This window comes from Heptranchias perlo, chromosome 24, assembly GCF_035084215.1.
Source record: "Heptranchias perlo isolate sHepPer1 chromosome 24, sHepPer1.hap1, whole genome shotgun sequence".
NCBI classification, from domain to species: Eukaryota; Metazoa; Chordata; class Chondrichthyes; order Hexanchiformes; family Hexanchidae; genus Heptranchias; species Heptranchias perlo.
In genome coordinates, this window is record NC_090348.1 from 29,507,035 (window position 1) to 29,521,490 (window position 14,456).

Here is a 14,456-nt window from a genome sequence, read left to right on the forward strand (position 1 = left end):
ACCATGATCTTACAGAATGGCGGAGCGGGCTTAAGGGGCCGTATGGCCTACTCCTGCTCCTATTTCTAATGTTCTTATTTCTTATGTTCTTATATAAAACTCAGAAGCACATTTACCTTTTTATGGCCTTCCTATCTGCACTCTCAGCTTTAATGATCTACAGGGTAGAATTTACCAAATCATACACCTAGTACGGAGCTTTTGCACCGCAAGTGCATTTCAAGAATTTGGGCATGGGGGTTAAGAGGTTTCACAGAACTTTCCGGCCATTAAAATTAACAGGGAAATTTTGCAGGGCTTGCTGACCTCTGCGCTTGAATTTCTGACATGTGCTCGAAGTACGTGAAGCTCAATGTTGGGAGAGCAAATTCGTAAAATCTACCCGTAAGTAACGCGCCCCTAGCTTGATCTGTTGCTTATTGCACCAACAATGCCACATGTGTGACCTCAATCGTATCACTGGGGGTTGTACCAAGCTGAAGGCAGGTGCTTTGCTAGAGAGAGGAAAAAGGCTAATTAAAAAATAAATAAATTGGAGAGGTGTCACCTCAGGCTGTTCTCATGCACGTCCAAGTAAGTAGTTACAGAGATATATTGGCAGACTCTTGGGAGCGTGACAGCTTCCCACCCTCTCAACAGTTAGGTCTGCAAACATTCAAGGAGCAAAATACTAAATAGCTTGCACATTTTTTTCTTCTCCTCCCCCAAAAAAGTTCTGGATAGACATTGTTTGCTAGTGTTGAAAGAGTTAAAGAATGTTGCTGCTAAAAATGGAACATGCCTGTAATGTGCATTTCTTCAAAAGGCAAAACAGTACTTGTCTGCAACAGAAATGTGTATTATTTAAAGCAGAAAAACAACACCGAGCATGCTAGTAAATACAAAATGTAACACCATACTGTATGTAACTGAGGTAATGCATCATTTCCCATTTACATAGGCAGGCTTAGTGACTGTCAGTATTAAAGACTGACTGATATGATTTCACAACTGAACTGCCCACCTAGTGTGCAGTATTAATATCCCTAGCAGCAAATAGCAACTCGAGAACTAACATCCCTGTTAGTCAGTGCCAGGGTACTGACCACAACACAGCATTATTTTACAATAGCTATCAAGCACTTATACATTTCACTGTTTGTGAAAATTTTGTAGAAATAATGAAGACTGCTGCTGCACTCTTTCTCTTGAATGTTGGATTAATAATGTGTGTGGAGGTTCCTGTGGGATATAACAAAACAAGCAGATTCAAGAATCCAACAGAAAGAAAAGCAAATGGGGCCTGTTCCATTAAGTTGAAGCCCACAGAGTGCAACGAAGGTGAAGTTTGTGGTTATCAGGTAAACCTGCCGCCTCTTACCATTCAGCTGCCGAAGCAGACAAAACTCCTCGAAAAGACTGTCAAAGAGGTAAAAAGTCTAACAGCGACAGTAAATAAGATGAAGAATAGGTGGCTGGAAGGAAAACAGAAAAAGCCTACCACTCATGTTCAGGCTACTGAAAGCATAGAAGACGGGAAGGACGATGACAACAGGATAGCAGTGTTGGAGGAGAAAGTTACCAAGCTGGTAGCTTCATTACGGAATGCCAGAAAGCAAATCAATATGCTTCAGGGTCGTTTGGAAGAGATGAGTATTCTGAATATGGACAATGTTTTGCGCTACATTAACAATGAGCTTTCAAAGATTAACTATACTGTGAATACGTTGAACAACAAGTGTTATACGACTTGTGCAGCTCTAGGTCCATCGCCAGGTAAGTTAATCAGTGCGTGGAATATAGAATGGAGAATTATAAATAATACCTTTTTTATGCAATTAAAATATGAGTAATTTTTCCAACTCTATCAAATTTGCTAACATAAAGTCAAAATTTGTTTCCAAGATTATTCAAGCTTTTAAATTACTTTTTCCATTCCAAATAGATGTAAACTTGAAATTTTAGAATTATACTTTAATGGACATATTAAACAATGCAATACTTTGAATCAAGGAGCTTATATGTACTATAGATTGTAAAGCTTTGTTACCTAATAAACAGTCAGTAGTAAGACTTCACAACTTGAAGTTTAATTCAGGTTAAAATCTCACTAGGTTTTACAGTAATAGGAGAAATGTATGTAAAATACAGATCACTACATTTTGTTTTTATAAAACAGTTATTACAATGACTAGTGTGACATAATTTCTAATCTTTGCTCCCTTTCAGTTGTTAAGTAAAGTTGCTTGGCTGGCTGTTCTTTCGGAATAATTTGGAAAGCATTGCTGAGCTTATTTTGGCAACTAAATTTAGAACAGTCAGGAGTACTATTCCCAAGGCTGTTAAAAAAGCATAAAATTAAAGTACTGCTTCATGATTCTATGACAAGGCTTCATCTTGGAAATATGTAGACAGAATGGGAAACTCTTGAGTTTTGGGAGCAGAAAAATTAAAACACTTGTTAAATTAAATGCAACTATAGCTGATGGATCCCCTTTTCTATAACCCACTTACTAGCAGAACATTATTTTAAGCTATATTTGAACTCATGACAAACCAAGGCAATTTGAGTCAAGCCAAATGACATAACCAGGGTTGGGAGGTCCATAGCCTACATCTACTCTGAGGACTTCTACTAATCTTTAAGATTCTCTCTGATCACTTACACTGGTGCTTGGGGTCAATGATTTGAAAGGACGGTTAAAGCAAATTTAATATTACAAGAACAGGAAATACCACAGGAAGATTGAACTCATGATGCTCATGACTTCTTTAATCATAAACACCGATAAGCTAGACTCCTACTGAGCAGTAGGAAGTTTTTAGCTAATTTTAAACAGTGAACTGATGGAAAATTAAATATTTCAATAATGCCTATATTGGCCTTAGCTAAAGATTTCATCAACGTGATTAATTTTAGTGTCAGTTTTATCACAAATTAAAATAAATATTTTTGAACATAAACAGTTTGCACATTATATTAGCAGGTTATTCATTTTTACATTATAATTAAAAATGGAATTTCTGAAGAGATGCTGAGACAAGTTTTCTTACACAATCTTTCTATGTAATTGCCTTGCTCTAATCAGTAATTTTCATACACTATGCTTTTGCAATATTGTGATCTTGAGGGTGGTTACAATGCTCTATATCATACGGTCAGTAAAGTATAAAAAACTAGCTGGTCTTAAGTCCCGATTTTAACTCGGGGCGGGAGTCGTATGGACAGGACCGAGGCAGACAGCAAACTGTTCCGACATCAACGGTGTGAGCATGGGAGATTTTAACTCCTGGGCTTCATCTGCGTTGGCCCAGTCATCTCCTGCCCAAAACTGGCGGGCAGGGTCGGAATGTTGGGCAACAGGGGAAAAAAATATAGTAAATCTGAAATAAAAGCACTTAGAAAGAAACAAATGACCGAGAGAGACTAGACATGCACATTGCTTTTGCTGAAGTTATCTGTTCTAGTAGTAGTGTAATGTTCAAAATTTGCAGTGAAGCATGATCATAACAAAGACTTCCTTTACAAAAGAGATGCTTCCTTTATAGATTAACTATGAAATTAAACTATTAATATTAAAGAATATCTTGAGGCACAGAAACCACTAAATTGCTTCCATCACACCCTGTTAACATTTAATTGTGGAAATTGCCTTTATTGTTTTTCCCTACATGCAGAAGTCCAGTTATGCGTGTGTTAAAGGGCCATCCTTGTCACTAAAATGTTTAGCAAATTTTTGTTTAATCTGCAAACATACAATATGATAATGTAAAATATTTTGAAGTGCATCACTTGCTTGTCTCCCTCTGCAGCCAAAAATTGTGTGTCAAACATATTTTCATGAATACAATGCTCTTTTAAAACCACAGACATGGAGAAGTAATTGGCTAACATAACATTTACTGAACAGAATTGTTAGTAAAAAATTGAGAAAAAAAATAATTATGTCATATAGCCCCATTGGTGCATTTCACCCTTGCTTGCTTTTCAAACCATCTCACTGTTTTGAAAGTAGAATTCCTACAATTTGAAACACAGCTAAAACATAGATCACTGTCATTTAAGAATATATATTATTTTCTAATATCTGGCTGAGATCTGCTTGTTTAAAAAGCATTCATTATAATACTTTTCCCTTCTCTAGCTGCATTGCATTTAATGTGGTGAAAGATTAACAGTAATATACACCCATCAATAGCTTAATTCATACCAGCTTGAACTGTTTTGTTTATTAAATCATTTTTTTGGTACAAAAGGTGAGGTTAATGACCTATTTTCATACTTTCTTTCAGTGGTACAATGGATGACTCAAGATTGCTCAGATCATTACAAGCTGGGATTTCGGAAAAGTGGCATCTACGAAATTGGCCGAGGATCTAACAAAAGCTTTCTAGTTTATTGTGATATGAAAACTCTGGAAGGTGGCTGGACAGTACTGCAGTCTCGCAAAGATGGTAGCATCAATTTTAATCGCACCTGGGCAGATTACAAAGAGGGTTTTGGGAACCTATCAACAGAATTTTGGCTGGGAAATGACAAAATACATTTTTTGACAAAATCCAGGGACATGATCTTGAGAATTGAAATTGAAGACTGGGAGGGCGTTAAAGAATATGCCAAATACGATCAATTCTCCATTGCAGATGAAGATCACCATTATCGCCTGACAGTTAATGGTTACTCTGGCACAGCTGGTGATGCACTGCATTACAGCAAGAATTACAACCATGATCAAAAATACTTCACTACCAAAGACAAAGATAATGACATGTACCCTTCGGGTAACTGCGGGGCCTATTACAGCTCTGGCTGGTGGTTTGATGCTTGCATGTCTGCCAACCTCAACGGCAAATATTATAACAAGGATTACAAGGGCATTCGAAATGGGATATATTGGGGCACATGGTACAGTGCATCAAGTGAAACTCTGAATGGCTACCGCCATGCTTTTAAGTCAGTAAGAATGCTCATCAGGCCTAAAGCATTTGTGCCATAAGTACGTGTCAACAAAAAAAGTTTCCAAAAGATTATAAAAATATTATTGGAAAACTTGCCTGGAGACAATTAGAACTATTTTCTATTCCTCTTTTAGGGAGTATCAGGTAAATACTTAAGTAAATCAAATAGATTTTTCAGTGAAAAATAAATCTGAAAGAAATTTAGCAAAAATTAACTTCAGGAGATATATTGTATATACTGATTAATCATTTCATAATTTCAATGGCATTCTCATTATAGCAGACTATAGAAATTTAATAAATAACTTTATGCTATACTAATAAATGTTTGCTTTTTAACTGAATGAATAGCTTCAAATAGATTCTTTTTAGCTTCAGGTATTTTTTTATTGGTTGCATCCAAGATGTTATGTTACTGGAATGTTCATCCAATGTTAACATATTAATTTGCTATATATTACTCAGCAGTTTAATGGTAAGGCCAGAGCGCTGTGTATGGTGTGAGTCTGGCTAATTATTAGAGGAGTGCCACTGAAAGAATCAAACTAATTGTACTGTACTGTGCAACGCAAGTTTTGAAAGATGTATAAAAAAGCTGAACTTGGATATTAACTGTTCTCATTATGATGCACTTACTATAAGCACTGAGATCTGTTACAAACACTGTAAATATTTCTATAATAAAGCAAACAATATATTGTTAACTGTGTATGGTCTACTCTATTTACATATATTTCATTTAAGAGTAGGGAGTTCCTCCCTCAACCAATACCAGCAAAATAAATTAACTGGTCTTTTATCTTGTTGTCTGTGGGATCTTGATGTGTGTAAATGGCTGTTGTATTTGCCTACATGAGTCATTACATTGAAAGGTAATTGACGTATGTAAAGCACAATGGGCCATATGCAAAAGTAAATGGAATTGGAAAGGGTTAGGGACCTGTGGGGGTGAGGAATAAAATGAAGTGATCGGAGATGGTCTAGAACTTACTTCATCCAGGCACTGAAAGGCAGGACTTTTAGTCACATCTACAGGTCCCTCCTCTTCAAGGACTACTGGTGGAGCTACGGCTGTGATGGTTTCCTCCTGTTCTTCATCAATCTGATCTTCTGATACATTAGAAAAAGGATTTTCCTCTCCTGTACTCATTTCTCCTGGAGTATGAATATAAAAAAAATGTAATATATATGTATGGAAACCATATATGGAAAGGAAAATCAGGCGGGGTGTATAACGGGTGGATGATCCGTATCACCTGTTTTATGCCAATGCGGAAAGTTAAAATTACTCCCAAATGGCTGTGGCCTCTTCGTTTAAGACCCATACAATCAGCTTCTATCTTTCTCCTGCCTTGATGCCAAGAGTTCCCTCTAATTTCTCAGGAAAGTACCCATTTCTTTTTCAAAGCCTTCCACAGAATTCACCATACACTAACAGTCTATTCCATAAGTTAACAACTCTACTTTAAGTAGTTACGCTTTAAGATATATGTGGCGGGATAGAGGTGAATTGTCTATGGGATTCAGCAGGCCAGTGTTGAATAGAGGAGTATAGGATGGAAAAATATTCTAAAGTTTTGCTTGATAACCTTTGGTGATCAGAAGAGTATTTGTGCAGAACAGTCCCTCATTAAATTAAACAGATGGGGTATTGCCATGATAGGGTAGATTATACATATTTGTAGAAGGAATGGTATTGATGGGCAGAATATCTGTGATTTTTATTGAAGTCATGGTTTGCTTAGGTTATGAATTATATTCTTGTAGTTTTCTTCTAGTTCCAAATAATGTTCAATATCTGCCTTACTGATTCACTTCATAATTTTAAAAACTTGAGGTCCAAAATTCCAAATTTTTTTTGTATGCAATTGTATTTTGATGTAATGGGTCGACGGTGGGAGCTCACAAAGCAACGTGGGTATGATCTATTGCACCCTGAACCTTGGAAAAACCAGCAACCAAGTAAAACTGGGTTTATGCTGCTGCCTTGCTGTGATGCCAAACTGGATGCATTTCTGCGGCCTAAGAATCTGAGATTGGTGGAAGTGAGGAGTTTCAGAGCCTGAAGATTGCTGAAAATAGCAATTACTGCAGCTATAAATGAATTTTTGGAGCAATTATTTTTCTTTCAGCCTAGATAACCTTGGATTTGCTTCTGTGCCTGTGGGAGCACAAGACCCTCTCCCCCCCATCCCCCCACCCCACTGAGATCTTCTCAGGAGCAAGTATGGCATTCATTATGGGCGTACCTTCATATGCCATTATCACAAAGGAGGAGGAGCAGGAGAGGGTGCAGGAAAAGGTAGTGAGACAGCATTATACAGGCAACACAGGTCCGATGAAGACTTTAGTGAGGCGATAGATGTTATAAGAATACTCCTCACTAAACAGGAAAGAGGGGAGCTGCGATAGCCACAGCACGTGGATCTACAGCCAAGGTCACTTGCCTGGACAGCTGTGTGTGTGGCTGTCAAGGACATGACCCCACTCAACTTTTATGCCATCAGGTCACATCAGGCAGCCACAGGGGATCAGTGTAATATCAGACATTCAGGAATTCATTCGACTGAAGTATTTTTCCACAGAGCTGGGGATTATTTCCAGTTTGGCATCACACCAACATAAATCCAGTTTTACAAGGTTACTGGTTTTTCAAAGGTTCAGGGTGCAATAGATTGCATCCACATTGCTTTGTGAGCTCCCACCATTGACCCCCTCAAAAGGGCTGCCACTCACTGAATGTCCAGATTGTTTGTGACAACATGCAAAGAATACTGCACATTGATAGCTAAATAATAAGAACTAGAGGGTAATCTAATCCAATTTATAATATAACTTCATTTTGAATTCCATGAGCTTTCAGATTAAACCCAAATCCTCTGTGAAGGTCCTTACTGAATGTATTCGGAAAGTCAACATACAGAACATGCACCATCTTACCACTAACTTATCACCAACTTTTTCATTTTCACAGAGTTGCAATACATTTGTTAGTCAGGACCTATTTTTCTTAAGCCCATTATGGCTCTGATTTATTGTCTTTCCTCTCATTTGATGCTTTTGAATGGCCTTGCATAATTAGAGTTTGATATTGTTCTACCATATGGATGCCAAAATAAAAGGCACGTGAATTCTTTATCTGATTTGGCCAATCTAAAAAGGTATTAAACTGATTCAAGCTAACGAGCCTATAATTCCATGTAATTTATCTGATTTGGCCAGTTCAAAATGCATTTGCAGAGATTTTAAAAATCTGAAGTAAAAACAGAAAATGCCAAAGATACATTGCGGGTGGATCAACATTGAATGAGAAAGAAAGATTAACACTGAGTGCGACCCTTCATCATAATGAGTGTGAAGAATAACATCTGAAACATCAACATTTTTTTCCCTTTCAGATGCTGATTAATCTTATGTGCAGCTCCAGTATTTTGTGTTTTTATTTATAAAAACATTTAAATAGTTTTGATGTGAGAAATATAACAGAACATGTTGTAATAGATGAATTTAAATGCATTGGAGTTGGTAAATTATTGTACATTTATCGAAACTTCTAAAAAGGGTCTGACATTTTCTACAATATATATTTTTCAAATGAAATACTCTGAAATATGCTTTTGATTAATGTGTTCATGTTTCAAGCTTTTTCGGCAGGAATGAAAACATCACTGGCTTCCCCCCAGGAAAGGAAAAAAAATCCCAAAACAAACAAACCAGCTCAGAATAAAATCAGTAGGATCACCCTTGTCATCCTTATATTTACCTATATTACAACAGTGACTACACTTCAAAAAGTACTTCATTGGCTGTAAAGCGCTTTGGGATATCCTAAGGTTGTGAAAGGCGCTATATAAATGTAAGTTCTTTCTTTCTTATATCTTCCTAGTGGCTGGCTAGGATGCATTATAGACAAGGGGCTCGAATTTAGTAGGCCTGCGGGTTCCCAGCGGGTGGTCCTCCGGGAGCGTGGTCAACACGCTCGGCGAAATTAGTGGGTTGCCCGCGCGATCGTAGCAGGCAACCCACTAATAGGAATCAATTACCTGCTCCTCCGGGGTCCACGGCGCTGGCCTGCGCGTCGGTCGGGCTGCGCATGCGCAGTACGATCTGTCAGCTGGAGGCTCTCTAGTTAAAGGGGCAGTCCTCCACTGACAGATGCTGCAACCAATGGAACAAATTGCAGCATGGAGCAGCCCAGGGGGAAGGCTGCTCCCAGTTTAATGATGCCTCACCCCAGGTATCATCAGATGGGGTGAGGAGGAGGGGGAGGACACAGATCTTCCACCCGGCGGGCGGGAGGAAGCGGCCTGCCTCTGTCACCAAGAAGGCCTGGCTCGAGGTGGCAGAGGGGGTCACCTGCGCCACCAACATATGGCCCACCTGCTTACAGTGCAGGAGGCGCTGCAATGACCGCAGTAGGTCAGCCGCAGTGAGAACACGAAGTCTTTCCCCTACACTCTGTCTGCCACAACACTGCCCCCAACCCACATCTCCTTCGGCACCGCCAACACTATTCTGTAATATCACCCTTCATACCCACTCAAACCCCATCCTCATCTTACCTCCACCTACTCACCTCGCCAGTACTCATCCTGCCACTAACACGCAACCCAATCCTCATACAATCTCATTGCTCCATCCCATACTCACCCTCTCGTGCATCTCCCTCACGGCCAGCCTCACTCAACCTGCCACCACCTGTGCTGCAGCCACAGGGCATGCATCACATATGTGCAGTAGGCAGCGTAAGGCAAACGTGTCGTGAGAATGAAGGGGGTGCACAAGGGTGTCTGAGGGTTTGCCATGGGTGTTACCTATATTGAATTTCAGAGCAACAAACAGCACACATTACATTGACACCACCACTGCCATGTCTCCGCGAATCCTGTCCGTTGTGTCCAATAATGCCCGCTCCTGGGTATCACTATGAGGACCCACCACTGATGCCACCCATCGTGTTACTGCAGAGTAGGTGCAGGTGTATTTGCAGGGCTCGTCCGCGCAGACGACTGAGAGACATCGGCGGTGTAGCCGGCTGCACCCTGGAAGGATGCGGAGGAGAAGGTGTGGAGGGCAGTGGTGACTTTGACAGCGACAGGTAAGCAGTTGGTGCTGGGGCCAGCCAGGAGCAGCTCGGCATGAAAGAGCCTGCAGATCTCCACGACTACATGTCGAGCGAATCTGCGCCTCCCTGTGCACTGCTGCTCGGAGAGGTCCGGGGAGCTGCGCCTCGGTCTGTGGACCCTGTGGCGAGGGTAGTGCCCTCTGCGATGCGTCTCTCTCTGCAGTAGCCCTCCCTCCTGCTGTGCAGGTGGGCGTGCAACAACACCGTGTTGGGGGGATCCACGTCTCTGCGGCGGACGGCGTGGACTGCGAGGCTGGTCATGCTCTTCGTCCTCCGAGGGTGTCCACACACCACCCATCTGGCAGGTGTTGGTCTGAGGGGTTGTGCAGGGTAGGTGGGTGGTTCCTCGGACTGGGGCTGCGGTTTCGTGTCGGTCTGTCCTCTGGCTTGGCGGGGGGTGGTGGGGGGCAGGGGTTGCCCTATGTGACGCGGTGGCCTCCTGCGTGGGTGAGGGCTGTCCCCCGTGGAGTGCACCTTGGCACCTGCCACAGGCTGCTGGCTGCAACACGCCTGGTTGGAGAGAGACTGTTTCCCCCAGTGTGTGAAGCTCACTGCCTTGAACCTAAAATCCCACACTTCCTCTTTTGACAGCTGATTCAGCTCATTAACTGACCTCAACAAGCAAGGTAAGTACACTCAAGTGGAACCCCGCTGGCTTTAATTGCCTGCGGGATTCCCACCAGCGTGGCTTGCGCGCGCAGCCCCGCATGTCAGCGCGGTACCCGGAAGTGGCCGGGATTTCGTCGCGATCCGGTCACGTGACCGGATATCGGGATTTTCCGGGCCCCCCCGCCGGAAACCCGACGCCAAAATCGAGCCCAAGGTTCTTGATTTTCAGCTTTTATTGACTTTTGCCAATAAATTCTGGATTTTAAAATGACTCCTAATCAGCTTATATTGACTTCAATTGAAAATAGACAAATCTGTTAATCAACATTTCCCAAAATGTCACCCATGCAATAGTTGGTTTCTTTGTATCTCTTTTAGTTGCACATGAACAGTATGGTCTGTAGCGTTTTTTCCATCTCAAGTATGCTATCAAAATTTTGTTTGAAAAATTGTATAATATAAAGAAAATCAACTAAAAAAATATTTTTAAACAAACTGGGGCTTCGAACGCCCCACGAATTGCGTAAATTGTTCCTTGCACATGCGAGAACCCTGCCAGTCCGTACAACTCAATAGCTCTCTCTCTTCATTTCTCTGGTTCCACTGGGAAGGAAATGAACGGCACAGCACACCTGAAGAGAGCATCAGTCTCCTGTTTAATATGAGCTGTGGCCTGACTAATATAGAAATGGTATCCAAATGCTGCCTGGGTGGATTCAGTGGCAAAGAAACTGAAGGCAATGGTGTCCTTGACTGGTACAGACATTGCTCCGCTGGGAGCACAGCTTTCTGAGGCACTGATGTTCAGAAAAGTCTAAGTAAAGCCTTCTTGGTCTGTAAACCCTGCTGAATGGGTACGTACATGTAGGAACCAACCGCATTCTGTGATGCGTCCAATCTAGTCTCTTCCATTTATTCATCCCCTTCGTAACATTGGAATAGAGGGATTCCCATTGGGAAGATCATGTGCCCAGTCCAAAACTGTACTGCTTGCAGAAGTGACTAAAAATTGTAGCAAAAGTCCTGACAGAACCTCCAAAGTACTAAGCAAATCAATATGCAGGCAAAGTAACATCAATCTTCAGTTGCAACAAACAAAATGGCCATCTCCAAGCACTATCCGCCTCACTGATACCTTAGTGATGCTCATATCATCACCTTGAAAGTAGCAGTAATGATTTGCTGCAGGTTTGGGAAAAATGGGTCAGAGGGGTTAGCCACACCATTTAAATGCCATAGTGTTGGCTCCCAGCAGGCCTTTTGTAACATAGAACCTCTCCAATTCTCACCTGAAAACATTTAATTCATTTTATTCTCATGATTCTTACTAGGATTTACGTTTCTAAAATAAAAACTAAAAATGTTTCCAGGATACTTAAAAATAAAGTATAAATGAAAACCTTAATCATAAGTAACAACTTAGGTTGTTCTTGTTACCCATTCCACGAAGAGCATCGCAATCTGAAAAGGGGCAAAAACTCTATTGGGCTGGATTTTCTTCTGAAAATAACGGCGAGGCTAACAGGGCTCACCGCTATTTCTGTGCAAGTGGCAGAGCAACTTGCGGCGACCGCACATGCGCAGTTAAATGCAGAAATCCGGAAGTTGCTGCACCAGATGCCCTGTTCCTCCGTAAGCTTCACAAGAATATCATCTTGCCAGTGGGCTCCCCAATCAAATGAATGGAACAGTGTGATTTTCGTGCATTGACTTGATAGATACGAACTAATCTCACCAAAAAAAGATATGTCAAGTCATTTCAAGTTTAAGCACTCTTTTAACGGTGTGATAAGTCTTAATGACTGCCAAACAACCTGTCTGGCACTGAAAATTAACTTTGAAAAGTGTGGTGTCTCATTTCTTCTGATTTGAATTGTTGTTGGATAATTGTTTTTAAATTTATATTTTTAAAAACTTTTTCTTTGTTTCTTTTATCTCTGTCTCTTAGTTCAATATTTCTTACCCTCTCTTTATTTCACTTTCTGTACCTGATTTGACAATGGGGCAAAACTCAGGTCGGGACGCCGTTCCTCAATTGTGTCCTCTTTCTCCGCCGGCGAATCGATGAAGCAAGTTCACGAATGCACACACGCACATTAAAACCCGGAAATCGTGAACTTGCTCCCATTGGTTCGCTGGCGGTTTGACAGCTGTGAATTAAAGGGCATGCTACGCTACAGCTGGAATGAAAATACTTATGCCACCAAAAGGTATGCTGAAAAAATAGCAGGTCTACATTACTTTTTAAAAGCGCGATGACTAATAATGACAGCGAAACAACTAAAAATTAAATTTTAAAAATGTGGAATGTCATATTACTTCTTATTGTAATATTTTTTGATCATTTCATTAAAAAAAATTAAAAAGTTAAAAAATTTTTTTACTTTTAACTTCTGTCTCTTTAATTAAATTCAATTATTTGCTTGACTTTTTATTTAAAAAAAACATCAAACCTCACTGGGGGTGTCAGGAATTGAGGGCACTGAATCACGGCGGGGGGGTGGGGGGGGGGGGAGGGGGAGTGGCCTGAAATCGCAGGGGGTGTCTCGAAAGTTGTGGGGAGAGGGAAACTGGGAAATCGAGGGAGAGATGGAGACTGGGGAATGGGGGCTCGGGAAGAGATGGAGACTGGGGAATGGGGGCTTGGGGGAGAGATGGAGACTGGGGAATGGGGGCTGGAGGGGAGAGATGGAGACTGGGGGGAGAAATGGAGAGGATGGTTTCCCCTCTTCGCTTGCTCACGGGTAGCCTCCTGGTTCTTGGAACTTCTCATACAACAGCTGCTGGCGCGAGATACACAATCACAGGGGACCCAACCTTTATAAGGTACAGTAAATCCAATAACATTTGTAGAAATCATGCGATCAGGTGTCATGTGATCTGATGTCACATGATCCTACATCACATGGTCAGATGTCATGTGGTCAAAACATCACGTGATCACACCTCCAACCAGAGTTGGCAACCATACGCCACCAGTACATCAGGTCCTGATGAGCTGCTAACAGCCCCCTACCCACCTCCCCCAGCATTTCAAACATTAGCAGCTGCAGCACAGGGAAGGAGAGGGCACTGGACAGGGGTCTGCAGGACATTAATCCCCTCCAATTTGGCACTCTGGCCCTATAGCAGCCACCTCACCCTGTGCAGGCTGCCAACGTAGCAGATCCCAGGATCAGGACATACCTCCCTCAATGGAAAAGGACCCGAGGATGGCCATGAACTGGGAAACTCAGTCAACAGAAAACAAACTGAAATCACTTCTGCCGGCAGGGCTCCAGAATTAGGCACGATCCCAGGTGAGGGTGAAAAAAAGAAGTTCTGCAGGAGTACAGCCAATCCCTGCATATTTGGCTCACCCGGTTTACTGTACATACAATGGCCATTTTGAAAATAGGGACATCTCCAAGTAAAGGACACCCGATGCAAGTCCCTTAGGTGTCCCTAATTTACAGGGTTCACTGTATGTGAGCAGCTCCCACAGTATCACAATTTGTGGATGAAAAGTAAATGTTATCTTGAACTGAAAAATATTTGGAGAAAAAAAAACTTAGAAGTATCCTTTTTTTAAGTGAAGTTTTTGCCTGAAACTAAAATCAGCTTGACACAGCTGCGAGGCCTGATCCACAGGCTCCAACTCCCCCCTCAAATCCAAGTTCATGTCCCATTGGCCAACAAAAGTGGTGTGTGTTTTCTTTATAATACCAATAGCTATTACATATTCCCAGGGAAACAGGAACAAATAGCAGATGGGGGTGTAGCTTTAAGAAGCTCTCAGTAAGTT

General features: G+C 41.5%; 2 protein-coding genes across 2 annotated transcripts in view; one reads left to right on the forward strand and one right to left on the reverse strand.

The window, feature by feature from the left end:
- Positions 1-14,456, reverse strand: part of ccdc146 (coiled-coil domain containing 146) — a 124,468-nt gene that overhangs the window by 98,136 nt on the left and 11,876 nt on the right. The window contains exon 2 of the mRNA XM_068005371.1: positions 5,930-6,093. Within this exon, the coding sequence (XP_067861472.1) occupies positions 5,930-6,088 (159 nt within the window). The 5' untranslated portion in view covers positions 6,089-6,093. The remainder of the gene's footprint in view (positions 1-5,929; positions 6,094-14,456) is intronic.
- On the forward strand, positions 1,032-5,642 carry fgl2a (fibrinogen-like 2a). Its single transcript, XM_068004990.1, has 2 exons — positions 1,032-1,755; positions 4,273-5,642. The coding sequence occupies exons 1-2, from the start codon at positions 1,161-1,163 to the stop codon at positions 4,974-4,976; spliced, it is 1,299 nt and encodes a 432-aa protein (XP_067861091.1). The 5' UTR covers positions 1,032-1,160; the 3' UTR covers positions 4,977-5,642.

Coding starts and splice junctions, on each gene's coding strand:
- fgl2a (XM_068004990.1), top strand. CDS start 1,161: ATGAAGACTGCTGCTGCACTCTTTCTCTTGAATGTTGGATTAATAATG. Junction 1,756..4,272: donor AGCTCTAGGTCCATCGCCAG/GTAAGTTAATCA, acceptor ACTTTCTTTCAG/TGGTACAATGGATGACTCAA.